Source organism: Haliotis rufescens, unplaced genomic scaffold (genome assembly GCF_023055435.1).
Source record: "Haliotis rufescens isolate VD_foot unplaced genomic scaffold, xgHalRufe1.0.p SCAF_16, whole genome shotgun sequence".
NCBI lineage: Eukaryota > Metazoa > Mollusca > Gastropoda > Lepetellida > Haliotidae > Haliotis > Haliotis rufescens.
Window position 1 is genome coordinate 24923807 of NW_025963846.1, and position 25372 is coordinate 24949178.

Genomic DNA, 25372 nt, shown 5'->3' on the forward strand with positions numbered 1-25372 from the left:
CGTGGTCATCTGCCCGCGAGTACACAGCCCGTGTTTTGTTGCAAGACGAATCGGCTGGTCATACAGTCTGTAACAGTTGTTTTGTGTTAAACTTTAGAGGCTGGATGATTAGAAAACATATTCCGCTAACAATGTAACACAACTATATGAATATTTGTATTTATTTTATATTTTTTTTATTACGTGTTTGAATCGTTTTCTATCATGTAGTTGTCCGATTTCCGATCACGAACGTTGATACTACTTAATTTCGTTTATCCGACATACTTGTTAATCCGACATAATCATATGCAACCATAGATGTCGGATTAATGGGACTTGACTGTACATGGAATATAATGTTCCTGTATCCTGGTATAAGAAAACATATTTCAATATTTTCAGTTACTTTTTTTTTTATTCACAAACTTGTCTACCAAGGCCATTAGAAAAACATGTTTCGGGCACCGGAACCAGTTACACAGTTTGGTAGGTAGGGAGGTGTTTTTTTATATTCATCCATAACAATATATGATCACAGAATGTGGCCAAACTTACTTCTGTATTAAAGTGTAAAAACTAAAACTAGTCAATGCTTGAAGTTTCAATGTAACTGTTGAGAACATTCTGGGTTGTGGGGATTCCCTCATAGAACTGGTCCCCAGCAGCCTGTGCTTGTTGTAAGAGACATAATGGATCGGTTGGTCAGACTCGGTTAATTGTATTTATTTGTTTGTTGTTTAATGCCGCACTCAGCAATATTCAAGCTATATGACGGCGGTCAGTAAATAATCAAATCTGGACCAGACAATCCAGTGATTGACATCATGAGCATAGATCCACGTAATTGGGATTGATGACATGCACCAACTAAGTCAGCGAGCCTGACCACCCGATCCCGTCGCCTCTTAAGGCAAGCATGGGATGCTGAAGACCTATTCTACCCCGGATCTTTACGGGTCCGGTTATTTGTACCATACCCTGGTGCATGTGACAATGTCTGTGATATTGATCACTGTTTTGTCTGGCCCTGACTATTTTCAGGCTGCCATCATGAAGCTGGAATATCTGGCATTAAGTCACATCACACATGACAAGTCAAAATTTCCCAAAATAGCCATGCAGAAAGTTACTATTTGAACTATCTTGATGCACATTGTTACCTCAACAAATATCAGGACATTGTTTAACATGTTTATTTTCAAAATCAAATGTATTAGTACACAAACTCAATATTTTGAACCTTTGCATATGTATGAAAAATGATATTCATGAGGGCATAATAAATATGAAGTAGCAGGTGGGTACAGGGGTGATTGTTAACAAGATGAAATGAACAAATCCTTTCTGGTCGCACTCTAGCATGACTGATAAACACGGATCTACAACTCCACCACACTGAGTATACATAGAGGGGAATGTCCGAGTAACTCCATTCCTTTAAAACAAAGGGAGCCCAGAATTTTTAAGGAATGAAGAGTTACGAGGATAATCCCCAATTCATAACACATCCCTACTCTTACACTTTGATATAACATTCTAAAGAGCCATGTACCATGCATTATAAAGATCAGCTTGCAACGGAGCTTGGCGCACGTGCAACCAACTGTCTATCCTGCTGCTAGTACAACCAAGGAGAGCCAAAAGGATGTTTAAATAACATGATTAAAGTACACAAAATGTCAAACTTCTAGTTGCAAGACAAGATAATGCAATACTTTGACAGGCAAACAATTCCGATGTACAATGTATATGAAAAATATACAAAACATCATATACATGGTAACACCTCACTTGTAAACAAAATCTTTATTTCATCGTCAGAGATGGTTGAATACCAAATCCATGATTAACATGTACCTGATCTACTTTACAAATCTCGCCAAAATGTTACAATCACAAAATTCATTGATATATTTCTATGACCATATGACAAAAACATCTTCATCAGGTAGTTCGAACAATTTACACAATTAGTAATTTCCAGCACTTTCAGATGGTAAATAGTTAAAAGAAAACATGAAATGGGTATCTCTAATAATTAATATCATGGCACATGTACCTAATGCGCGAATAAATACTTAAGAGTGTACACAATTATACAGAAGCTTTGACCGGATCACAGCTGACTGCAATACCCGACACTGCAGTATAGACATGTACGCATCGAACACCTCCATACATATATAGCGATTGTGACACCAAGGCCATAACAAATACTACCTTTGTTCTGTACAAACTTGCATGTAAGAACTCGATGTTCGTTCCTAAATATTTAAGTAGGGCAAACTTTTATAATCTTATAACAGCCAACAAATACAAAATAAGAATTGTGTTTTGATTAGTTAACACCACAAACACTGTAGTTTGACACTGGACGGTGCAAAATCATCCCCTTACATCCACCTATTTAACATATACATTTATCATAATCGCTTATTCACTAGATCACAAGGAACCACTGGCTGTAACTGTTGTGAAAGCAACATGGATCTAGGCAACTCATTACTTTGTCTCAAGACTGGTAAATTGTTGAAACACTTTTGCTCAGGTTAATGTATAATCATTTTGATACCATCAAAGGGTATGCAAGGAAATGAAAATTGTCGTTTCCCGCACATAGCTTAACGACACACGAATCATTGCAGCCCAACAACAGAAGTCTGTAAATACAACAAAGACTTCTGCATATCACAGAAAGATATATTTCCACACCGAAAGTAAAGACATCTGTCACACAGAAAGTTTGCTGCATAATCATGAATGAGAGTTGTTCACAGATCTGCAGGTCAATGGCGATACACACCATTACAATATACTCATAAAGTACCCCAGATCCCAGCTAACCTTCATTGTTTTTATAAAACAAAAAAACATTCTCATTGATACAGCCACACCCATACAAACATCTGCACAGAGACTACCATCCCTGCATCCAGCTTGGCACATGTAGAAAACAAAATCACAATTGTCGTACCGTGACACGCTTCATCACTAATCAGTTCGCATAATGCCTCCTTGTGACCATCAGGTATGTGGCCTTGACAAAGTGCCTGGTTCAAGTGCTGTGACCTTGACCCAGGGGGAAGTGTCACTGTATGTCTTCACTAAGCCCTGTCTGACTCTTGTCGTTCTCACAGTCGGACGCTGACCCCATTAGTTCGGTGGCATCGGACGTGAGGATTGGATCTGTCAATATAATACGATATGAAAGCATGAGGTATGATAAGGGCCCTATTTGGCACACAGTAAATCTCAAGGTAGACACAATTTTATGGATAACAGCCTCTTTAATACTGTAAAAAAGCGACGTTTCGGTATAGATCCTTATACTGTTGTCAAGCAAGTGAGTGAGTGAGTATGGTATTACGCAGCTTTTATCAATATTCCAGCAATATCATGGCGGGGGACACCAGATTTCGGCTTCACACATTGTACCCATGTCAGGAATCGAACCCGGGTCTTCAGCGTGACGAGCAAACGCTTTAACCACAAGGCTACCCGACCGCCCCGTTGTCAAGCAGGACTGAATGAGGGACATAGTACAGAATATATGACAACGGTATAAGGATCTATACCAAAACATTGTTTTTACAGTATTAAAGAAGTTGTTATCCATAAAATTGTTGTCATCCGTCAACTTCTAAGTAATGCCTATCAAACAACTTAAGTAAATGTCAAATATTAAAAATTTCGGTTTAAAATTATTGGACATGTTCCAATGGCTGACAACTAGCCTTTTCTCATTCGTTCAAAATGGTTGACAACTAGCCTTTTCTCATTCGTTCAAAATGGTTGACAACTAGCCTTTTCTCATTCGTTCAAAATGGCTGACAACTAGCCTTTTCTCTTTAATTCAAAATGGCTGGCAACTAACCTTTTCTCTTTCGTTCAAAATGGCTGGCAACTAGCCTTTTCTCTTTCGTTCAAAATGGATGACAACTAGCCTTTTCTCATTCGTTCAAAATGGTTGACAACTAGCCTTTTCTCATTCGTTCAAAATGGTTGACAACTAGCCTTTTCTCATTCGTTCAAAATGGTTGACAACTAGCCTTTTCTCATTCGTTCAAAATGGCTGACAACTAGCCTTTTCTCTTTAATTCAAAATGGCTGGCAACTAACCTTTTCTCTTTCGTTCAAAATGGCTGGCAACTAGCCTTTTCTCTTTCGTTCAAAATGGATGACAACTAGCCTTTTCTCTTTCATTCAAAATGGCTGACAACTAGCCTTTTCTCTTTCGTTCAAAATGGCTGGCAACTAGCCTTTTCTCTTTCGTTCAAAATGGATGACAACTAGCCTTTTCTCTTTCATTCAAAATGGCTGACAACTAGCCTTTTCTCTTTCGTTCAAAATGGCTGACAACTAGCCTTTTCTCTTTGTTCAAAATGGCTGGCAACTAGCCTTTTCTCTTTCGTTCAAAATGGTTGGCAACTAGCCTTTTCTCATTCATTCGAAATGGCTGACATCTAGCCTTTTCTCTTTCGTTCAAAATGGCTGGCAACTAGCCTTTTCTCTTTCGTTCAAAATGGCTGGCAACTAGCCTTTTCTCTTTCTTACACTTGCATGTTTTGGACTTCTGACATGACCAAATACATAAGCTAAGGTGAGTTACAAAAAGTGGATTTTTATGACTTCAAGAGTAAGAGTATGAGCAAGCCTGAAGTTTATATATGTCTGTACTGGGTTTATCTACCCAAATAGCAAACATACTTGGCTATGTTCAAATAAGAGAAAAGCACTTCCAGAAAACCTGTAGTGTTGTCACAAATCCAAAACATGCGATTGTTGAAATGAACAAAGTCAAGTTCTCATTCATTTGAACAAATTTGATAACTTTCAAAAAAGGCCCTTATCCTACTCTCCCCTTCCCTCTGTAGCAATCCCTCCATTCCATACAAGTTAGGGGCGGTCGGGTAGCCTAGTGGTTAAAGCGTTCGCTCGTCATGCCGAAGACCCAGGTTTGATTTATGACATGGGTACAATGTGTGAAGCCCATTTCCTGTGTCCCCTGCCGTGATATTGCTGGAATATTGCTAAAAGCAGCGTAAAACCATACTCACTCACTCACTCAATTTGTTTCTAATCCGAAATCATGAAAAGGGACCAATTCACCACTAGACTGATCTGCATAACAAGTCTCATCAAGAAATGTTCAACAGTTTGGAAGTTCTGCTCTGGAATCCTTTCAGTAGCACACAAAGGAAAAGCATGTATGAAACTTGTCATAATCATGATAATAGTTACTTCTGATTTAGAACCACAAATATTATCTAATTTGCAGGTTAATTGGGAGAATAAACTTGACTGAAATCAGACAAGACAAGCATTGCTCTTCAATTTATTTGTGAATTAAAAAAATTCAAAATTCTATTAAGGAACAAGAAAAAAAAGTGAGCGTGGCTCACTAATACCCCCGACCTGCCTAGTGTGTCAGTAGTTTCAAATTAAATAGCTAGGATAGGATTAGCATGGTTAGGGTTTGAAAAATTCATAAAAAAATGGAAAATTAAATTTTTTCTTTTGACTGCACCCCTTCCATATGACACAGATTATATGTACTAAGTTTGAGAAGAATCCACTGAATAGTTTAAGAGAAATTGCGCGGAAAAAGTTTTCTGACGGACAGATGGAACCTTGGTATAACTGTGTACCCACGACCTAAAAGTCGGGGGTACAATTAGGGTCAAGTTGTTCTGAAATGATTCAATTGAAAGTGGTGATAAAATTCTTGATACTTTTCCTACCTGAGAAGCCACTCATGAGTTCATTGCCGTCGTTACTATTTGACTGTGAGAAATGCGGCGGGGACGTTGGCTCCAGGACCACGATGTCAGCCCCCGATGCTCCAGAGCTCAACACCGACTGGGCCACATCAGCATGGAGATCTGCTGCTGACACAGCCTGTCAAGGGAGGTAACCAAACATCAACATCACCCTCCTTACATACACTATTAGTTGGTTGGTTTGTTGTTTAACGCCGCACTCAGCAATATTCATGCTATATGACGGCGGTCTGTAAATAATCGAGTCTGGACCACACAATCCAGTGATTAATATCATGAGCATCGATCCACGTAATTGGGATTGATGACATGGATCAACCAAGTCAGCGAGCCTGACCACCCGATCCCGTTAGTCGCCTTTTATGACAAGCATAGTTGCCTTTTACGGCAAGCATGGTTTGCTGAAGACCTATTCTACCCCGGAATCTTCACGGGTTCCATACACTATTAAACAATGTGATAAAACTTACATGTACTTGGAAAGAGCCAAAGACATGAGAAGACATAAAAAACTAGAAAAGTGTTTGCAATAAATACAAAAGCATTTCCAAACTCGCTTTGCGTGACAATTGGTTGTACTTGATGTACATTAACCAAAATAAGTAAAATATATACTGAATATATAAGCACTTATTTCCGTAGTATCTAGTATAATGTACACTTTCTTACTGTCGTTGAAAACTGTCCTGTTATTATCTCCCCTTGACTATCAATCATCTGACAGGCCTCGCTGGACAGCTGGTACTGGTGGCACTCTGCAACAGATTCACCCAATTCATAACACAGACAGAGCAACAACCTGTATCAGATCATGTTGTCCCTCAAATCTATTACAACTCTTAATGAATCCAACATGAGTCATAGATCTGCAACATGAGTGAGTGAGTGAGTGAGTGAGTGAGTGAGGTTTAACGCCGCTTTTAACAGTATTCCAGTTATATTGCGGCATGTCAGCTTAATGTGGGAGGAAAGCCCGAAGTGATGCAGGTCTCAGACGTTTACCACTTCGGTGAAACCCACGAGCACGGGTATGGTGCTGACAAACCTAGAAACATAATCGGGGCGAACCGGGATTCGAACCCACAATCATAGATTTCTGGCGTGCCCAAGGGACGCAACACTGCACAGCGAATTGCGGCGCCTTGGACAAGGGCCACCCGTGCCCCCTCTTCAACATGATCGAATTTAAACCAGAAACACAGAAAACTATTTTGTTTGTTTAATGCCACAATCAGCAATATGCCATGTAATTGATGATACAGCTGATGGGGCCCTATATTCTAACCTGAAGTTTCCCCAGGCTTCAATGAAAGAAAGACGGACAAGTTAAAAAGAACAAAAAGGTCAGGCATGACTCGGTGATTTTGATCGAGACAAATGGCATTAGACATGTTCATGATCTAATCAACTTTTGATAGCACATTATTATGTTTGAAAAACTCCATGGGACATTTGGGGTTACAGTCTGTCTGTGTCCTAGAAAATATACAGGGGCCCGTTTCACAAAGAGATCGTAGGGCTAAGACGGTCATAAGTCTATATTAAAGTATAGGAGTTACAGTAGTCGTAGCACTACGATCGCTTTGTGAAACGGGCCCCTGATATCTAAAACCCTGATGAGTTTCAAAAGATGAACAGAAAGCAATGATGTGATGTTTCTTTTATTCATATATATTTGTTTCTGTATGAAAGCTAACCTTGTTCTGATGAGTCCATGCCATCCGGGAGCTGAATGGAAGTGGTAATGACGGACCCGTCCAGTGAGCCGTCATCACTGGCGGCACTGATGATGACATGAGGCTGGTGGTTCATCTGCACCGTCACGTTCTCCCCGCTCTTAACATGGCCGTCCGACTGATGGAGAAAGTGACAGCATTCTCATACAAACAAGCATTCTCATAATACGAACAAACCATTCTTGTAACATAAACCCGTTTTAAAAATTATGGCACTTCTTGGGGGTCACTGGTCTGATGAAACTTAATGCTTTTCTTTTGAATTTTCATTGACACTGCAGCTTTTAGCCTTCATGTTGAACACAGTAAACCAAATACTCATTCAAAATGACAACAGAGATATCATACACAGAAGTAGAGTTCATAATGATTCTTTGACTTGGTGCCAATTCAATATAGATCCTGTATACTGGCATTTTATCCCATATAGAGATAGAGAAGTAAGGATAACATATATGGATGAACAACTTCTTTATTACAATTAGGAGCAACGTTTTAGTGTTGGTTCTAAAACTGTTATGGAGCAAGTGAGGTACAGAGTGTGGTTGACAAGCATATACAGTGATCGCTCGCTATTGCGCTCTTCGATAAAGCGCTACTTCGGTTATTACGCGCGGTAACGCATGGCTCCCAAAATTTATGTACACTTTTAATATTGAGAGTTTTACACAGACATGATTGTATTGTTGTTCGTTGTTTATTTGCACATAACGCTTCTCATTGCATAATCAACGGTTTATCGCTGAATGGAGTTCTAATAATCTGTTTGAAAACATCCGCGGCAGGTCCCGGAAATACGATTGTTCTACTAGTTAACTTTTCACACTATACATCCTTTGATCTTAGAAGCGCATGCATGCAATAAAAGAGAGCCACAAGTGAAGTTTATATTCTTAATTAGTGGGCAATCCAATTTAAGGCTAAACTGTCACACACACATAGTTGCTGTCACAACACGGCGGTCATTCCTTTCGTAATCGCGCTTTCGTAACATCGCCTGTTTTTTTCCCCGTAGTTATAACAAGCGATTTCATTGGATTAAAATTTGTTTCTAATGACGCTTTCTTGCCGAAATCTGCTATAAGTTTCGTGATTGGTCAATTTTGAGCACGTGACCTCAGGCAGCCAATCAAGCTGTGATACAAAGCTCGTGTTTGATAAATTTCAGAAGTTAGCGAAAGATTTTTTGTTAAATCGTGTTATTCTGAACGTTTTAAGCAGGAAATCACGTTATATATTAAAAATATGGAACTTTGCGAATGTATCGTGCTAGGTTACGAGCTGTGACAAAGATTTTTCATGCATATATTTTTGCATTAAACGTTGTGTCCGAGCCGAGAATTCAAGGCGACGAAAGCCGAGATGTCATTTGACTTACATTACACGCGATCGCACGAAACGATGGAAATAATAACTTAGATGTAAGTTTGATTACTTTTAGATATATTTTTGTTGATTTTATTTATCACTTTGTATAATATATTTAAAGATTTGCTTAAAATAGTCTTTATTTTGCTCTTTGACATGTTCGATGCGGACCCGTTGTCGAAATGTGTGTCCGAGAATTTTATTTTCAATAACATCGCGGGAAATAGTGAATAATTTTTTAATTTATTGATAAAAAATGATAAATTAGAATGGAATACGTATTTCAGACATTGTGAAATATGACAGATTTAATAAATGAATGATATTACAGGTAGATCTAGGTCCATAAAAATATATACTATTTTGACGTGACGTGAGATAAACACATAGGCCTATTGATGATTTGAGATTTGCCGAGCGCGCTCCCCCGCCTCGGCCTCGGTTAAACGGCTCATCGTCTATAACGCCCACCAATTATTTGGACCCCATTGGTAGCGCAATAGCGAGCGATCACTGTATACATGTAGGAGGCAGTTGATTATTATACAGTATCATACAGTTGAGTAGGTTGGGATGTAGTTACACTGGAGTGGAGAAGCCTGTTATATTGGTTGGTTGGTTGGTTGTTTTACGCCACACTCAGCAATATTCCAGCTATATGACAGCGGTCTGTAAATAATTGAGTCTGGACCAGACAATACAGTGATTGATATCATGAGCATCAACCATGCAATTGGGATTGACATGCTTCAACCAAGTCAGCGAGCCTGACCGCCCAATCGCGTTAATCGCCTCTTATGACAAGAAAAGTTGCCTTTTACGGCAAGCATGGTTTGCTGAAGACCTATTCTACCCCGGATCTTCACGGGTCGCCTGTTATGTACACAAAGGGGGTGATATAAGGTAAACACCTTACCAGGTGAAGCCAGTAGTATAAACAAAAGGATTATGACTGAGGGGTTTGTAATAGCCTTGATTACAGTTGATGGGTGGTTGCTCCTTTAAACGTTGATCCTAATCCATATATCTTATCCTTACTTAGTACTCCAATTTCTGAATGCCTCTCAAAGTTGTCCTACCTGTGACACTGGCAGTGTGTGTACGATGATGTGGTCCGTGGACATGGTGCTGGCGCCGCTGAAGGAGACAGCAGGGTTGTTGTGCGGTTGTGTGATCAGCAGTGCATTGGAGTTGCCAGGTGTCCACTGTTGCAGGACTTCGTAGGCCTGGAATGTAGACTCGGAGTCCTCCCCGTCTAGAGACACGCCAGGCTGCAGACTCAAGGGGACCTGGAGGCCGATCTCACCATTGGCCTGTCGACCCTGCACTCTCAACCTCACCCCTGGGCTCTTGATGCGAACATTCTGGTAATGCATCGTCTTCAGGATTTCAATGATATCTTTGAATGGTCAAAAAGAAAAACATATCACATACAATATGTTAAACATTTTTTTATCGTCTTAACACCTATATACATCAGTGAGGAATCCGGAATGCCAACAGACAAAAACAGTATCCATGGACAAGGGCGGATCCAGCATTTATAAAAGGGAGGGGTCAAAAATATCAAAATCCTCTCTCAGTCAAATTTACTGCATACAACATACTACATTTGGCTTTCAAAGCGGAGGAGGGAGAGGGGTAGGGGTAGGGGGGTAGGGGTGGTGGTGTCCAGACCTCCTGGACACCCCCTCCCTCTGGATCCACCGATGATGGGGGTCATATTCAGATAAATATGTAAACATAAAAGATAGGGTAGGTACTATTTTCAGTGTTTACAAACAAACATGGCATCTCTCCTCTATCGCTGACTTTTGACCAGAGTTCCTTGCGGTCAACCTAGTACCTCTGCCACTGGCCAGTGAGATTCATCATATCTTACATAGCCCATTCAATACATTACATTTTTCATCTATTTCATTTTTGAAAAGTCCAATAAATTTAGATAAACATATGTAAGAAAAAACTTGAGAAAATATCCTTAAAGAGGTTGCATACAAAAAACAAAAAAATGGGTATATTTGGTATCATTTTGTGGGAAAATATGTCCTGAATCAAATTACGCAATAAAAAAACTAAGTCACCACGGTATTTTTTTAATAAGTGGCGCCATCTAGAGGCACCGGATGATAAAATCATTTTGCCAATAAAATGGTCATTTTAAAGTTTGATTATTAAATGAGTGTTTTAAAATAGACATATTACAGTATTGATATGACACAAAACAGAAAAATGAAAATTCAAGTCAAAACATTTTTAATTTCACACATCATTTGACTTTAAAAAAAGCACATTTTCCCCAAAAATTGATTCATCAGTCAAAAAAGCATTTTACAAAATCAAGATATTTTTCAAACTGGCTTATTTCTAATGTTTATTCATTGTAAAATAAAATTATAAAATAAAAACAACATGTTACCAGAGGATATTCAATTTCACTCAATACACTATTTCCATCTGCATATTGATCCTTTGTTTACATTTGTTGTACATACTATCAAGGCTTTTCAAGACATTTTGACGATTTCCAAGGCTTTTCAGGAGGAACCTGAACATTCAATGCCTTTTTAAGCCTGCTTACCTGCAAAGACAAGGTCCTGATAGTCGGGCACATGTCTCTTGAGGGACCACCACTTGCCTCGTAGCCATTGGGGTGAACGCACACTGAAAACAGGATCATAGACTTAACAATCTTGTGTTAGAGAACCAACAATATTCTGACAACCAAAGTATGATCAATGTAAATATCTGCTCAAATATGATCACATAAATATGCAAAGAATTCAGACAGTTCATCTATCTAGCAGTGAATTTAATACCGTCTATTAGTTGTTGTGTTACCTTGACCAGTCACTAGAAAGTTCATTCCAGTCGATCTCAGTATCATCCGAGGCTCCCAGGCTAGCGATTCTGAAACAAACATTACATTCATGTGGAAGTAATATCAGTGGTGGTTGAAACTGTCGTAAATATATCTATTATTTATCACTGGCAGCATTTACATCACATTTACTTACGAAAGAATATAATTCAAGCTCTTATGTTGGGTCAAGCTCCCCCCAAACCCCGTCATTTTAGCTAAGTGACAATAGGGCATCGGAAAAACTTGCAGAAGGCGTCCAGTATACATGGCATAATGCATTCTTGTTGAAACACGCAGTCAAAGCTCCACACCTTCATTAAAGTCACCATGTGACAATACATTATTAAATGTATTACTTAAAGACAATGTGGTGTTTTGAGTTCCAAAGAAATATCAGTGTATATGCAATTAACTCCCTGTAGAATGCGCCATGTGACAGGTGCATTAACAGTTTCGTGAAAAAAAATGGGAAAATAGTACTTTGGGGAGGACAAGCGTAATAGCTTAATTTTAAAATAGGCTCAAAAGAGTAATGTTAAGCATCTCTGCAAGATGTTTCTGGCTGGGAAAGTTCCAAGACTGGCTGTACTTTTACAAGAACGATAAGAGGGTGAATTGAGGCTTTTTTCGACTGGACTTGTTTCTAATCTGATTGCCAAGTGCAGTTTGGATCTTATAAAACATTTAACAGTGACAATATTCTGGACACGAACATCAATTCTGGGGCCTGTGACTTATTGTTGCTGCCACTTATCTAACCTTGACCCATGGTTCTGACTTTTTGAAAGATAACCTGAATCTGTCTTTCATTCTAATTTATTGATTATTTATTGACTACAAACTATAACTATTACACTGTATAGTGCGACAAGCTAAAATCAGTCTCAAAGCAACTTGACAACCATGTAGTGACTGTATAATGTGCTTTCTGAAGTTGGTTGGTTGGTTGGTTATTTTACGCCGCACTCAGCAATATTCCAGCTCTATGACGGCAGTCTGTAAATAATCGAGTCCGGACCAGACAATCCAGTGATTGACATCATGAGCATCGATCCACGCAATTGGGATCGATGACATGCATCAACCAAGTCAGCGGGGCTGACCACCCGATCCCGTTAGTCGCCTCTTACGAAAAGCATAGTTGCCTTTTACAGCAAGCATGGGTTGCTGAAGGCCTATTCTACCCCGGATCTTTACGGGGGACAAGCATGGGTTACTGAAGACCTATTCTACCCCCGATCTTTACGGGTTGGTTTCTGAAGAGAGTTTAAGATATGTTGTGCATGATGGAATGAGCTGATGTTGCCCTCCAAACCAAACATTTTCTTTAGCAAGGTACAAGATTTTGTTGATCGCAGAAACAAAACCGTTGATTTTGTCACATTGGTTATACTGTTTCTTGTTTGTTTGGTGCCAATATATTCCAGCAATATTCCACCTGTCTGGGCCATGACCATAGTGATTGACATTATGAGCATCGATCCCCACAGTTGGGATATGATGACATCAGTTAACAAAGTCACTGAGTCTGACCACCAATCCACTTAGTTGCCTCTTACAACAAGCATAGGTTACTGGGGACCTTTATTCTCACCCTAAATCCCCATGGAATAGTTGTATTGTGAGATATTCTGTTGTGAAACTGTTAACAATACCATATCTCACTTGAGTATTAGATTAATGTCATCTTGGCGAGTCCACTCAGACCCGCCTTTCTGCTTCCAGTTGAGGTAGTTGAGCCACTTGGTCCTACACTGCTTCTCTGACCTTGTCCCCACTCTCTCCGCCACAGCAGCCCAGGACAAGCCATGCGTGACACTCTCGCCTACGAAACATTATACAAACTGTACCACGTGTTGTTATTCAGGGTTTTGATGAAACTCATTTACACTTTCTTAAACAAGGTTAAAAACCTTTCAACCAGTGAAGGTACATACTACAAATCTGTGCCAAAACGTCTACAGAATTTCGGGATTATTTTTAGTAGTTTTAAGTCTCAGCATATGGACCAGTACAAGCTTATTATACAAGACAAGAATTTTTTTTCTATAATCGGGCTTCGGACAATGGCTAAAGTCATGCCCTTCTTACTCACTTAAACAGCGTCAGAAATTGGCACTAGTCCTGTAGTCCTTGCAAAACTACCCAATACTTAAGGTATCCTGAGGACTAGTTGAAATTTGCCATTTTTAAGGGATTTACTTTATGTTATTATAAGGACTAGTGGACTAAAAATGTTAGCTTCTAACGCTGTTAAAGCTTAACAATAATAGTTACGACAAACAATGATTGTTTAAAGGTGGCAGCCTATAGATATTACTAGTGCGAGTTGCTAGCATCAACAAGATCGATATTAACAGCAGAGAAACCAAATATTTGTCTTCCAACATGCTGAAGAGCTAGTGATGTTCAGGTGATTGCTTAGGTACTACCTATGATTGATATGTTACTCTCCCTGATGCAACTATCTATTCGAAGTGACTAATCAATAAAATAACATAGGCAATAATTCCTCAGATCAGTAACTAGTCACACAGAAAACATGTTTATCGTAATTTTCAATGAATCAAGTGGAATTTTAAAATCTCAGACTTATAAGCTGGGCTAGAGTGAGTGAGTGAGTGAGTGAGTGAGTGAGGGAGGTTTTACGCCGCTTTTAGCAATATTCCAGCAATATCATGGCGGGGGACACCAGAAATGGGCTTCACACATTGTACCCATGTCAGGAATCGAACCCAGGTCTTTGGCGTGACGAGCAAACGCTTTAACCACTAGCCTACCTGACCGACCCCTTGAATATACACACAAAAGGACAAGTGATCATTATTGACTTTTAATATCAGTCAGAAAAAAGACTATGAACAATAAAGGATGAAAATTTCACACCAATTTCAAACAGTTTACACTATCAAGAACACTACCTACCCATCTTGACTCCTGCTAGCTCGTATACAGCTGAGGCTAGTCTCCTCTCTTCCTCGGGGAGCCATTTTCCTTCAAACAGATATGGATACAGATAAAGACAAATCGTCAGTTGAAAATATTTGTCTGAAAAAGTTGTTAGATTAAATTAGTCCAAAGGAAATTTCTGAGACAGCTCCTGATTGTATTCCTCACCAGCATTGCAGGTGTCCTTCATCAAGCGGCATTTGTCCTTCACGGAGGATGCACTTCGACCAAGTACTGCTCCAATAGCTGCCCAGTCATTACCGTGCTTCATACGCAATCTGAAGTAGACAACATTAGTATGTGAGTGAGTGAGTGAGTTGGGTTTAACTCCGCTTTTAACAGTATTCCAGTTATACCACGGCGTGTCAGCTTAATGTGGGAGGAAAGCCTGAAGTGATGCAGGTCTCAGACGTTTACCACTTCGGTGAAACCGACGAGAACGGTTATGGTGCTGACAAACCTAGAAACATAATCGGGGCGAACCGGGATTCGAACCCACAATCATAGGTTTCTGGCGTGCCCAAGGGACGCAACTCTGCACAGCGAATCACGGCACCTTAGACGACTGGGCCACCCGTTCCCCCACATTAATATGTATACAAAAAAAACATCAAAGCAAACTAACATTTAACAGATTTGCATCATCACATCATGAAGGTTTTGTAAATCTTCAGAAATAAACTTAACAATTTTAATCAGTGTAAATTTAAAAGGCGACCAAGCATGTCGTAAGAGGTACTAACTGTATCAGGTGGTCAGACTCGCTGACTTGGTTGATGAATGTCATCATATCCCAATTGAGTGAATTGATACTCATGACATCAATCACTGTATTGTCTGGTCCAGACACGATTATTTACAGACCGCATTCATATAGCTGGAATATTGCTGAGTATGGCGTTAAACAACAAACAAACTGTAAATTACTTGTGATATCTTAACACAAGGAAACGTAACTTATCCTAATACAACAACAAGATGTGAGAAAACGAAACATGTATTATACGCACTCCCTAAGTTTCGCCATCTCCTCGGGGGTATATTTGCCCATGTGGTTCTTCTGGTCGTACATGCGAGTCACGCGTCGGTACACGGAGAACAGAGGCCGCTGTAAGCCTCGGGCTATGGTGCGGTAGAAATCCTTTCTTTCATCTTTTGTCATCTCAAAGATGATCTCTGTTGGGTCCTTGATGCCGCGTTCCTGTTGGGAGGTTCAACTTCAAGTCACATGTTCAACTGGCATTCACACTCCTCCTCACATATCTGCAAGTTTAACCACTAACCCAAAGCCCTAGTCTACAGACCTGTGAAGGTCCGGGGTAGAATAGGTCTTCAGCAACCCATGCTTGTCGTAAAAGGCGACTAACGGGATCGGGTGGTCAGGCTCGCTGACTTGGTTGATGCACGGTCATCAATCCCATTTGCGTGGATCGATGCTCATGATATCAATCACTGGATTGTCTGGTCCAGACTCGATTATTTACAGACTGCCGTCATATAGCTGCAATATTGCTGAGTGCGGCGTTAAACAACAAACCAACCAACCAACCCTAGTCTAAATCAAAATTATCATCTGATCATTCTGCAAGGAAATTTATTTATTTTAATCCAAATATAAAATTACAAAAGGAAGTCTTTTGTACATGCATGGAAAGTCATCGAGTATAAACAAAGTCAGGTGACATTTCCCCAGAATCATGATTCCACCATACTGATGCTGTAAACAGACAAATTTAAGTCTAACAAATGAATTAAATTTCAAGCCAATGGAAAAGTGCTGGAAAAGTTAATTGTGAGACATGTTTACATTTGAGACAAGAACAGTGGGAGTTACACCACTGTTACTCACTTTGCAGTATGAATCAATATTCTCCATCAACAGATCTGTCTCGTCCTTCGTCCATTGCCCTTGTTTCCAGGTATGGCCTGTAAAATAAGGTGATTTCAATTATCAAGTCTTGAAGCTTCAATAGATCAGGTCTGAAGCTGAGAACTACTTATCCCTTTATTAAAAGTGCTAAAAGAGCTGCCACCAAAACACATTGATAAGGGAAGTAACTGTCCGACATAACCTCAATATCCTCAAAGGCATTTGAAAAGAACACAAATTTTATATAAATTGATCCGGTCTTTTTTTTCACAACTACCCACATCCTTTACCAAAATCCAGCAAAGTTGATAAAACATCTTGTACGACTAAAGCTTACTGTATTAAGGGTCACACGATGCTAATTTTTGGGAGGAAAGCCAGAAGTAAGGCAGGTCTTAGTACATGTAGATGTTCACCAATTGAAACCCACGAGCACAAATCTAGAAACATAATCAAGGCAAATATGGGATTCAAACTATCTCAGACATCTGGCAAGCCTATGGGATGCAGCTCTGTGGCACCAAAGATGACTAGGCCATCTGTGACCCCGATTTTTACTGCATATTCAAATGAGGCCTTACAACTTTACACAAATGAGTTATTCTATTCATTTCTGTGAATGCTGACATGGTTTTGTCCTGCTCTCCATATTACAGTGAGCTCACACTTACCTTTACTCTGCAAGACCCGCTTATCATCCCTGGTTGTGAACCAAGCTTGTGTGACATCTTCAGCCGAGTTGGACGACTTCTTGCTGGGGCCAGCTATCCCAGACTTCTCTGTCTTCACCTTGTCACATTGACGGGAACATATTACTCTGCACGACTAGTAATGAGTGAGTTGTGTTTAATGCCACTTCAAACAATATTTCAGTTATATCATGGCATGTCAACTTCATGTGGGGAAAAGCCTGAAGTGATGCAGGTCTGACGTTTACTACTTTGGTGAAACCCACGACCATGGGGATATAGCGGACAAACCAAGAAACATAATCAGGGTGAACCGGGATTCGAACCCTCAATCACAGGTTTCTGGCGTGCCCAAGGGACGCAACTCTGCACAGCGAATTGCTTAGCCTTAGACGACTGGGCCAACCATGCCTCTTGCAGGATTAGTAATCACATATATTCCTTACATGAAGGTTTATACCAGGAATATTCAATTATGGCTAAGATTCCAGTGCATGAAACACACACTTAGAAATCACATTCTTTTACAACAATACCTATTGTGTTCAAACTTGCGCCAAGCCCCTTGATTGTATCAAGAGTTCAGCAATGACAGAACACTCCATTTACTATCCACAGAAGTTGGAACTGACATACACCGGTAAGTGTTGGAATGTTCCCCTACCTGAGTGATAGTGGCCGACACATCTGAGATGTCAGCATTGACAGTTTCCGTCTTCTGGAGCTCTGTAATACCAGCTGCATCTCCTGACACACCTGGAATAAAACTGTAACCTGATCAATACAATAACAGTTTCATCTAATCAATGCGATAACACTGTAACCTGATCAATATAACACTGTAACCTGATCTATACAATAACACTGTAACCTGATCAATACGATAAGTTTCATCTAATCAATGCGATAACACTGTAACCTGATCAATATAACTCTGTAACCTGATCTATACAATAACACTGTAACCTGATCAATACGATAACAGTTTCATCTAATCAATGCGATAACACTGTAACCTGATCAATATAACACTGTAACCTGATCAATACAATAACACTGTAACCTGATCAATACGATAACAGTTTCATCTAATCAATGCGATAACACTGTAACCTGATCAATATAACACTGTAACCTGATCAACATAACACTGTATTTCAACACTTCCATGTTTGGGACTTTAAATGACAACACTAAAAGCTGGTGTAAGGTTAAAAAAAACATGTAAAAGTGTGAGCTCTCTAGGAGTGGAATGGTGGACAGATGGTGAACGACTGGACACACCAGGTGACCAATCAATGATGGACATAAAAAGTTAAAGTATTTTCATACTGCATACCTGCAACTGCCAACACATATGTTTGGCCATCTTCTCCCTCAAGGCGGATCAGTTTTGAAGCTGGTTCACCAACAGCATCATTTTGCACACCAACTGTTAGGGGACCTGAAGTCATTTAGAGATAATGAAGACACAATGAAAATGACAAACACATCAAATTTAAAGGAATGAACGAGTTTTACACCACTTTTAGCAAATTTCAAGCAACATCACGGCATGGAACACAAAACATTGTTTGCCATGAACTTGATGAAGAGCAAATGGTTCAATGCAATACCTACCCAAAATACTATTTTTCATAAATCAAATTATTTCTCACTCAGCAAGAAGAATGGCACTTGGTTTATTTTTAACATGGTTAAGCTGATATTACTAAATATACTAATCAAAATGAAGTAAAAGAACACCTGAATTTGTATCACATTAGTTAATCTGTCATGCCATGAGGTTATGTGAGGTGAGGCGAGGTGAGGCGAGGTGAGGAGAAATTGGGTTTAACGTCGCGTCCAAGATACGTGTGTGTGTGTGTGTGTGTGTGTGTATGGCTGCTTGTACTAGTCCGGACTGATGCCGATTTATAGTGCTAGCCCACTGAGATACCATGCCGCAGTTTAACATGAATACCCCACTCAGACACAGTATACTGACTCCGAGCCGACCAGTCCTTGTTTTAGCCCCTTAATGCCGAGCGCCAGACAGGGTAACAACAAGTACCATCTTTTAACGTCTTTTGGTATGACGCGGCCGGGGATCCAACCCCGGACCTTCCGCTCTCCGGGCGGACGCTCTACCACTAGACCACGGAGGTGGTACTGTCATGCCATGAAAACATCAGGTGTTCTTAATAAATTTGTTTTAGTGGTATATAATCATCAATATGTACTTCATAATTATTCAAATTCTTTAACAGCATAAATGCAGGGATGAGAATGGATATTTTCCTTTTCAGCTGAAACGTCTTTTCAATGGAGCGTGGTCCATAATTTGGGGGTGTTTGTAGGGGGTTCATCAGAATTTAACAAATTTGGGCTCACTAAAATTCGCGGATCAGCTGAAGGTTCTCATCCCTGTACATGACAGTTATCACAAAATATCATCGTGGAGCAATAGCTAGATGAGCTAAAATACAATCGTTTCCTTCTTGTTTGGCCTGACTATAACATACAGCAATGGTTGGTTACCCACGTTCATCATGTACACATGGTATGTTGACAACACAAAAGTCAAGACAAATAAATTGTAAATGGCATTCGGTGTACACTAGACTTGCTTGAGGAATTGCATCATTGCTTCAAATTTCCTCAATCAAAACATGAAATACAAAAGACTTATCAGTGATTATCTTGATAGAAAAATAAAACAAATGTAAAGGTCAAGCATCAACACTAAACACAATTCAGATATTTGATATTTAGATATTCAACTGGAATCACTGATTAGGTGTTTACTCACCATTTCCAGGCTGTGATAGCAATATAAACTGTTGAGCCGGAGTATCGTTGGATGCAGGTACTGTGACGACTGTACCGGTTTGAGTTGAGCTGGCTTCTGTATGTAATCCACTTGTCGTTTCACTGTCCTTTTCTGTGTTCAAATCGTCATCCATTGACTGGAAATAATGTGCGTAAACATATCAAAACATGTATATATCACGTACATAATAGACCTCAGACAATATTCAAAACCTCAGAATTCTGCAAAGTTGCAAAGTTAACCATGTTAACAACGTTTAAAAAAACTAATGTTATGAAGTGTCACCACGGTAATATCAACATCTTGTTCTTGGACACCCATGTCAATATCCACAGGTCTGCTAAACATGCTAAGGTGACATTTTCTTTATTTCTTGGTTTACGGATGCGCCGCTCTTTTAACATGTTTAAAGTCCAATTGTTGAAAAAAAAATACAAATACAAATTACTCCTTTATTTATTACCAACGATTCATACTTAAAAAAAAATGCATAAAAAGTTCAACAAAAAAAGGTTTTGTTTCCTCGTTGAGTGTAAAGCAAAGGGAAGTCACTCTGATATTTCTCGCTGGGATCCTTCTCTAATACCATCAAACCTTGCCGACGCAAAGTGCTGTAGTGACAAGTTTAATTGTCGCCCATGCTGCCAAAATGGTGGCGTCTTTCATGCATTTCACCATGACATGAATATTATTATATAGCCATTCGTGCACAAGCTGTGTGCCAGGGATATAATAAAATGTTCTTGAAAAATTTAGTTGTTTTTTTACTTTTGTTACCGGTACTCCAGAATATATTTTTTTACACCTGGCCTAACATTTTACGACAAAAGTCAAGTGTTTGTTTTTTTTAATTAGCCTACCTCACTTTGGAAATGAGTTTGAAATTCGTAAACCAAGAAATAAAAAAAATGTCGCCAAAAGAAACTATTTCAAATCCCTTTAAGTTTACTGCTAAAACTGACTATGGTTTTTCTATATTTAGTGCTGTCTTTTTCAACACGATGACTTATGCTGAATCTGACCACAGATATTTTCAAGCAAGTAACATTTGGTGCAGAACTGGGTATGGTGTGTTTAGCTTCCTTCGGAAAAGGAACTGGCTAAGCCAGTCATTTTTGGTGGTGATTTTTTATTGCTGCTTTAAGGCCAAACTGTGAACACATGTGCAGATAATAGATGTTGACTGCTTAGTTATTTAAAAATAAAAATATTACGTTACTATAGAAAACATTTGGTTGTGTGTAACCTATTTCAGTAATTAATACTTTATAGGCTTTCCCGTTTATATTTCCCCATGGACACATATTGGCATGAATGTAAAAGCAAATTTAAAAGTAATGACAGTGAAGTTGGGGACATTTTGGGTTGAATGGATCGGTTGGAAGACCTGGAAATGAATGTTGCTTCGAATTGTGGTCGAACTCTGCACGAGTCCCTAGGGTAGCGCTGTCCATCAACACATGATCAAGTCATGGACCCCCTGCCTGCTGAATTTGTTTGAACTTCAGAATTTGACAACAAATTAGGATAAAGTTACCACTGCTACAACAATTTGTGTCTGTGATAATCTCCTGCTGGTCAAGTCACATGATGCAGGTATCTTGAGTATGAAGCGTGTACACTGCTGACAGCAGAATATGGCACAAGCCCTCCTATTCAATGTAAACAATGTAGCATACCATCAGTCCTCTCTGTGAGGTGCATTTTGTGTGCATGGATGATGCTAGTTTTCTATTAGATTTCATAAAAAAGACTTGTTCACTAATATCACTTTTATAATTATTTCATAATTTATAATTATGATCGACAACCGTTATTTTGCCTTGCTACGCTCATTCACCTTGTAGAAGATGTGGTACTTTGACATGTAGGTACATGTAAGACCCTCAGTCCAGTTGAGGCCTCTGTTTCTCACTATCAAGTTCCATTATAAGATCACCCTCATGTATTGGAAATTTCTGACAGTGCCCCCTAAATCGCAATTTTCCCAAGTGCAGAAGGATACATTGGCTTATTTCTCAAGAGTGAGTGAGTATAGTTTTACGCCACTTTCAGCAATATTCAAGCAATCTTACAGCTGGGGACACCAGAAAAGGGCTTCCCACATTGTACCCATGTAGGGAATCGAACCCGGGTCTTTGGCATGACAAGCGAACGCTTTAACCATTAGGCTACCTGACCGCCCCTATTTCTTAGAGAGTTATTATACTAATGTCGTTTTAAATTTGTCATGCATACTTGCAATGGTCATGATGGTAATTTATTTGGTGATAAGCAAATACAGCTTATCTGGGGCCCTGGAACATGTACAATTTCTTGCACATTAAGTATTGCAATATCCATAGCCTTGTGTATCGATATGTGAGGCAGGAACATTATCATGATTATGACACGCTACTGAATACTGACAAGAGTCATGAATAAAAGGTTAATGTCATTTAGTTTGTTTATCAGTCCCCGCTGTATTCTGTCATTCCATGGTCGCTGAATATTTTGCAGAAATAGTGCAGTGCAGAAATGGACCGGTCTGGCACAAAATTTGTGCAGAAATGCATTTATCTGCCTAAGAATTCGTCAAATATATTGCAGAATTTTAACATGCGAGTCGAAAGCTGGTTTTACACATGTAAACCGATATTTATTTCATTTCGAGGTGATGTTGCCTTTTGTATTATTGCTTACCGAAAGTGCATGTCTGTATGTTTACTAGTTATCTCCAGAAAATTCTGGACTGGCAACAGTCCATCTGCATGGTCTGTTAACTTTGCAAAGTTGCCAGTCCAGTTGTCTGACTGAAATTTTGGAGACTTTTGTACACTGATAATTTACAAATGTAACATACAAAAGCAACATCACCATGTACACATACTTGGACCATATTGATTTCCATTTTTTTCACACAGTAATATTTTTATCATGATCATGATGATAACGCTCATTCCTAATAAGTAGATAGACTAAGTATAATAAAATTTGACAGGCAGATTATTTATGCTGTATTGTTTTGACTACTAAATGATTAAATACATTTTGTCATCTCAGCAGCTAGGCCTATAGATAGATGTTTGCTACAATTTGTGTTCTGTATGCTAACAAAAAGTTCGTGTCTCAATCTTAACATAGCTTTCCAAGAACTGTCAGCTTATGACTGCTATCAATGCTGTGGTTTGATTAATATACACTGCCATTCTCAAACCACCATGCCATCTTTAGAGACATAGTTTGCCTATCCAACCTGGTGACATGAAATATCACAATAATTGTTTAAAGAAAGATTACAGTATACACAGGTGTAGAATCAAAGAACATAGACCCCTCCATGCCCTGGATATATACACACCGGTGTCTTGCAACGACAAATCTGTTCTAACAACCGCCATTTTGCAATTCTTGACTTTTGGCAAAGTCACAATCATTATAAATTCACGAAACATAATTGCCATTCACTTTCTATCCTGAACTAAGGAACGCCACACTGACTGACAGCGTCCACGTGTTTTAGAGGACCGACCTTGTGCTGATGTTTTCGTCCGGGTAGTTTAGGAAGAACCAGGATGACAGAGAACCAGGATGGAGGCCACTGGGCGTAGTAATAACATATCACGGAACTACTTGCGTCGGACACAACTATGGAGATCTTGTTTGGATCAGGCGAACTGTAACGCCCACAACTACTTTACATAATAGTGATGTTAATATTGTTTAGAAATACAATTGAGGAAGAAAAATGTCAAAAACATTATATGAACGGATACTGAAATATAAAAGTGCATTTCTGTATTATTACTGAATATAAGACTTATTTTCCAACCAAATGGTTTCTCGAATTCGCTATAAAATATATTAATTTAGGGGTAACTGTTTTAGATGCATATCTGACAATTCTATGAGACCCTCATTCTTAAAACGAAGATGTAATGATTTTCATTAGTAAATAGTTCTTTTCCGGACCCTTAAAAGAATGTTAATTAATGGTTATAATACAACCTTGGAGAATCTACAATGAGATACAAGTACTAATTGATGTTTTATAATATGAATGAGGAAGTTATTTTTTTACTATATAGATTGAATTCTACGTGAAAACTGGTGATTTAAAATAACGATATTAATTCATGAAATAAACTAGATCTATACTTAAATACTCGAAACTAACTTTTCTGTATGGTCTCTGATTCTAGGTACGTGGTATTATCCTGACTACAAATTATAATGGACGTTTCTCATTGACTTTTATTTTCAAAGATGTTATATAAAATATATGTTATTGTTTGTCTAGGTTGTGTATTTAAACGAAGCCTACAAAACACAGAAGGAGAACAAGGTATGTAGTTGCTCGGTTTTCGAGTCGGGCCAGACCGTGACATATATATATATAGCTATCAATACTCTCTGTTCACTTCAGTATCGACGACCGTGTATTGTGGTTATTATAGCAGCTCACACACGTGACATGAGATAGTATTTACACACGAAATATGTTAACAATATTAAGCTTATTTCAGGTAAAAAGAAAGATGCAGAATTTCGTAGCGCGAAACGGAGATGGTTATATGTAAAAGGCGAATCGTCAAACGAAATATGACTAGGATCGTAAACAATAAGTTAAACGCCTATGAAACAATTATTATAAGTCGAATGTAGTTGTGTCAAAACATATGACATTACTGTTACATAATACGTGGTATGAAGTGCAGACAACGTAGTTGAAGTGAAGTGTTTTTCTCAATTCACTCAACCACATGCTTGTGTTACAGTTACTGTGTATACAGATGTTTATGGTCATAACATCCTCCATCGGTATTGTAGGTACATAATATTGAATACTGTGACTCAGTATTAGCCCAGTTGGACGTGGCCAGTTTCACTTGATCCGGGGAGTTTGCTTGTCTGTTTTTTAACTCCTCACTCGGCAATATTCCAGCTACGGTCTGTAAATATTCGAGTGTGTACCAGACAATCCAGTGATTGACATTATGATCATCGACCTACGAAATTGGGATACGATGACATGCATCAACCAAGTCAGCGAGCCTGACCACCCGCAACGCCGCTTAGGTTTCATTAATAAATGTACAGTAAACTACGTTTATAACGAACACGCTTATAACGAACTGACGGATATAACGAACTTATTTTTAGTCCCGACCATTTGTTGTATATATGCTGTATGTATGCTTATAACGAACTACGGTTATTCCGAACTAAAATTAGTGGTCCCCTCGAGTTCGTTTTAACCGTAGTCTACTGTATCACACTAAAATCTCCGAACCCCAGATTGGCCTTGATACTATTTCAAGGTATATCAGCGCCATACGTGCTT

At 39.0% G+C, this 25372-nt stretch overlaps 1 protein-coding gene across 2 annotated transcripts; it reads right to left on the minus strand.

The window, feature by feature from the left end:
* Positions 1–1159: 1159 nt before the first annotated feature.
* LOC124133789 (cyclin-D-binding Myb-like transcription factor 1) lies at positions 1160–23651 on the minus strand. 2 transcript variants are annotated; one of them, XM_046498325.2, is made up of 17 exons: positions 23561–23651; positions 20029–20185; positions 18577–18681; positions 17902–17993; positions 17220–17337; positions 16528–16604; positions 15689–15879; positions 14847–14956; positions 14655–14723; positions 13395–13554; positions 11708–11776; positions 11448–11530; positions 9946–10265; positions 7460–7616; positions 6432–6517; positions 5724–5880; positions 1160–3168 (listed from the first exon to the last, which is right to left on the minus strand). In XM_046498325.2, exons 2-17 carry the CDS (start codon positions 20180–20182, stop codon positions 3071–3073), a joined length of 2046 nt encoding a protein of 681 aa, XP_046354281.1. In that variant the 5' UTR covers positions 20183–20185; positions 23561–23651; the 3' UTR covers positions 1160–3070. The 2 variants fall into 2 exon arrangements, with proteins under 2 accessions (XP_046354281.1, XP_046354280.1); XM_046498324.2 differs by lacking the exon at positions 23561–23651 and adding an exon at positions 23390–23529.
* Between the last annotated feature and the right edge of the window lie 1721 nt (positions 23652–25372).

What these genes read in the sequence shown, in the direction of transcription:
- LOC124133789 (XM_046498325.2), bottom strand. Translation starts at nt 20,182, where the DNA reads ATGGATGACGATTTGAACACAGAAAAGGACAGTGAAACGACAAGTGGA. An exon ending in GCTAGCAGGAGTCAAGATGG is followed by an intron (nt 13,555 to 14,654) that starts GTAGGTAGTGTT and finishes AATGTTTCGTAG; the next exon opens with GCGAGAGTGTCACGCATGGC. An exon ending in CTTTCTAGTGACTGGTCAAG is followed by an intron (nt 11,531 to 11,707) that starts GTAACACAACAA and finishes TCCTGTTTTCAG; the next exon opens with TGTGCGTTCACCCCAATGGC.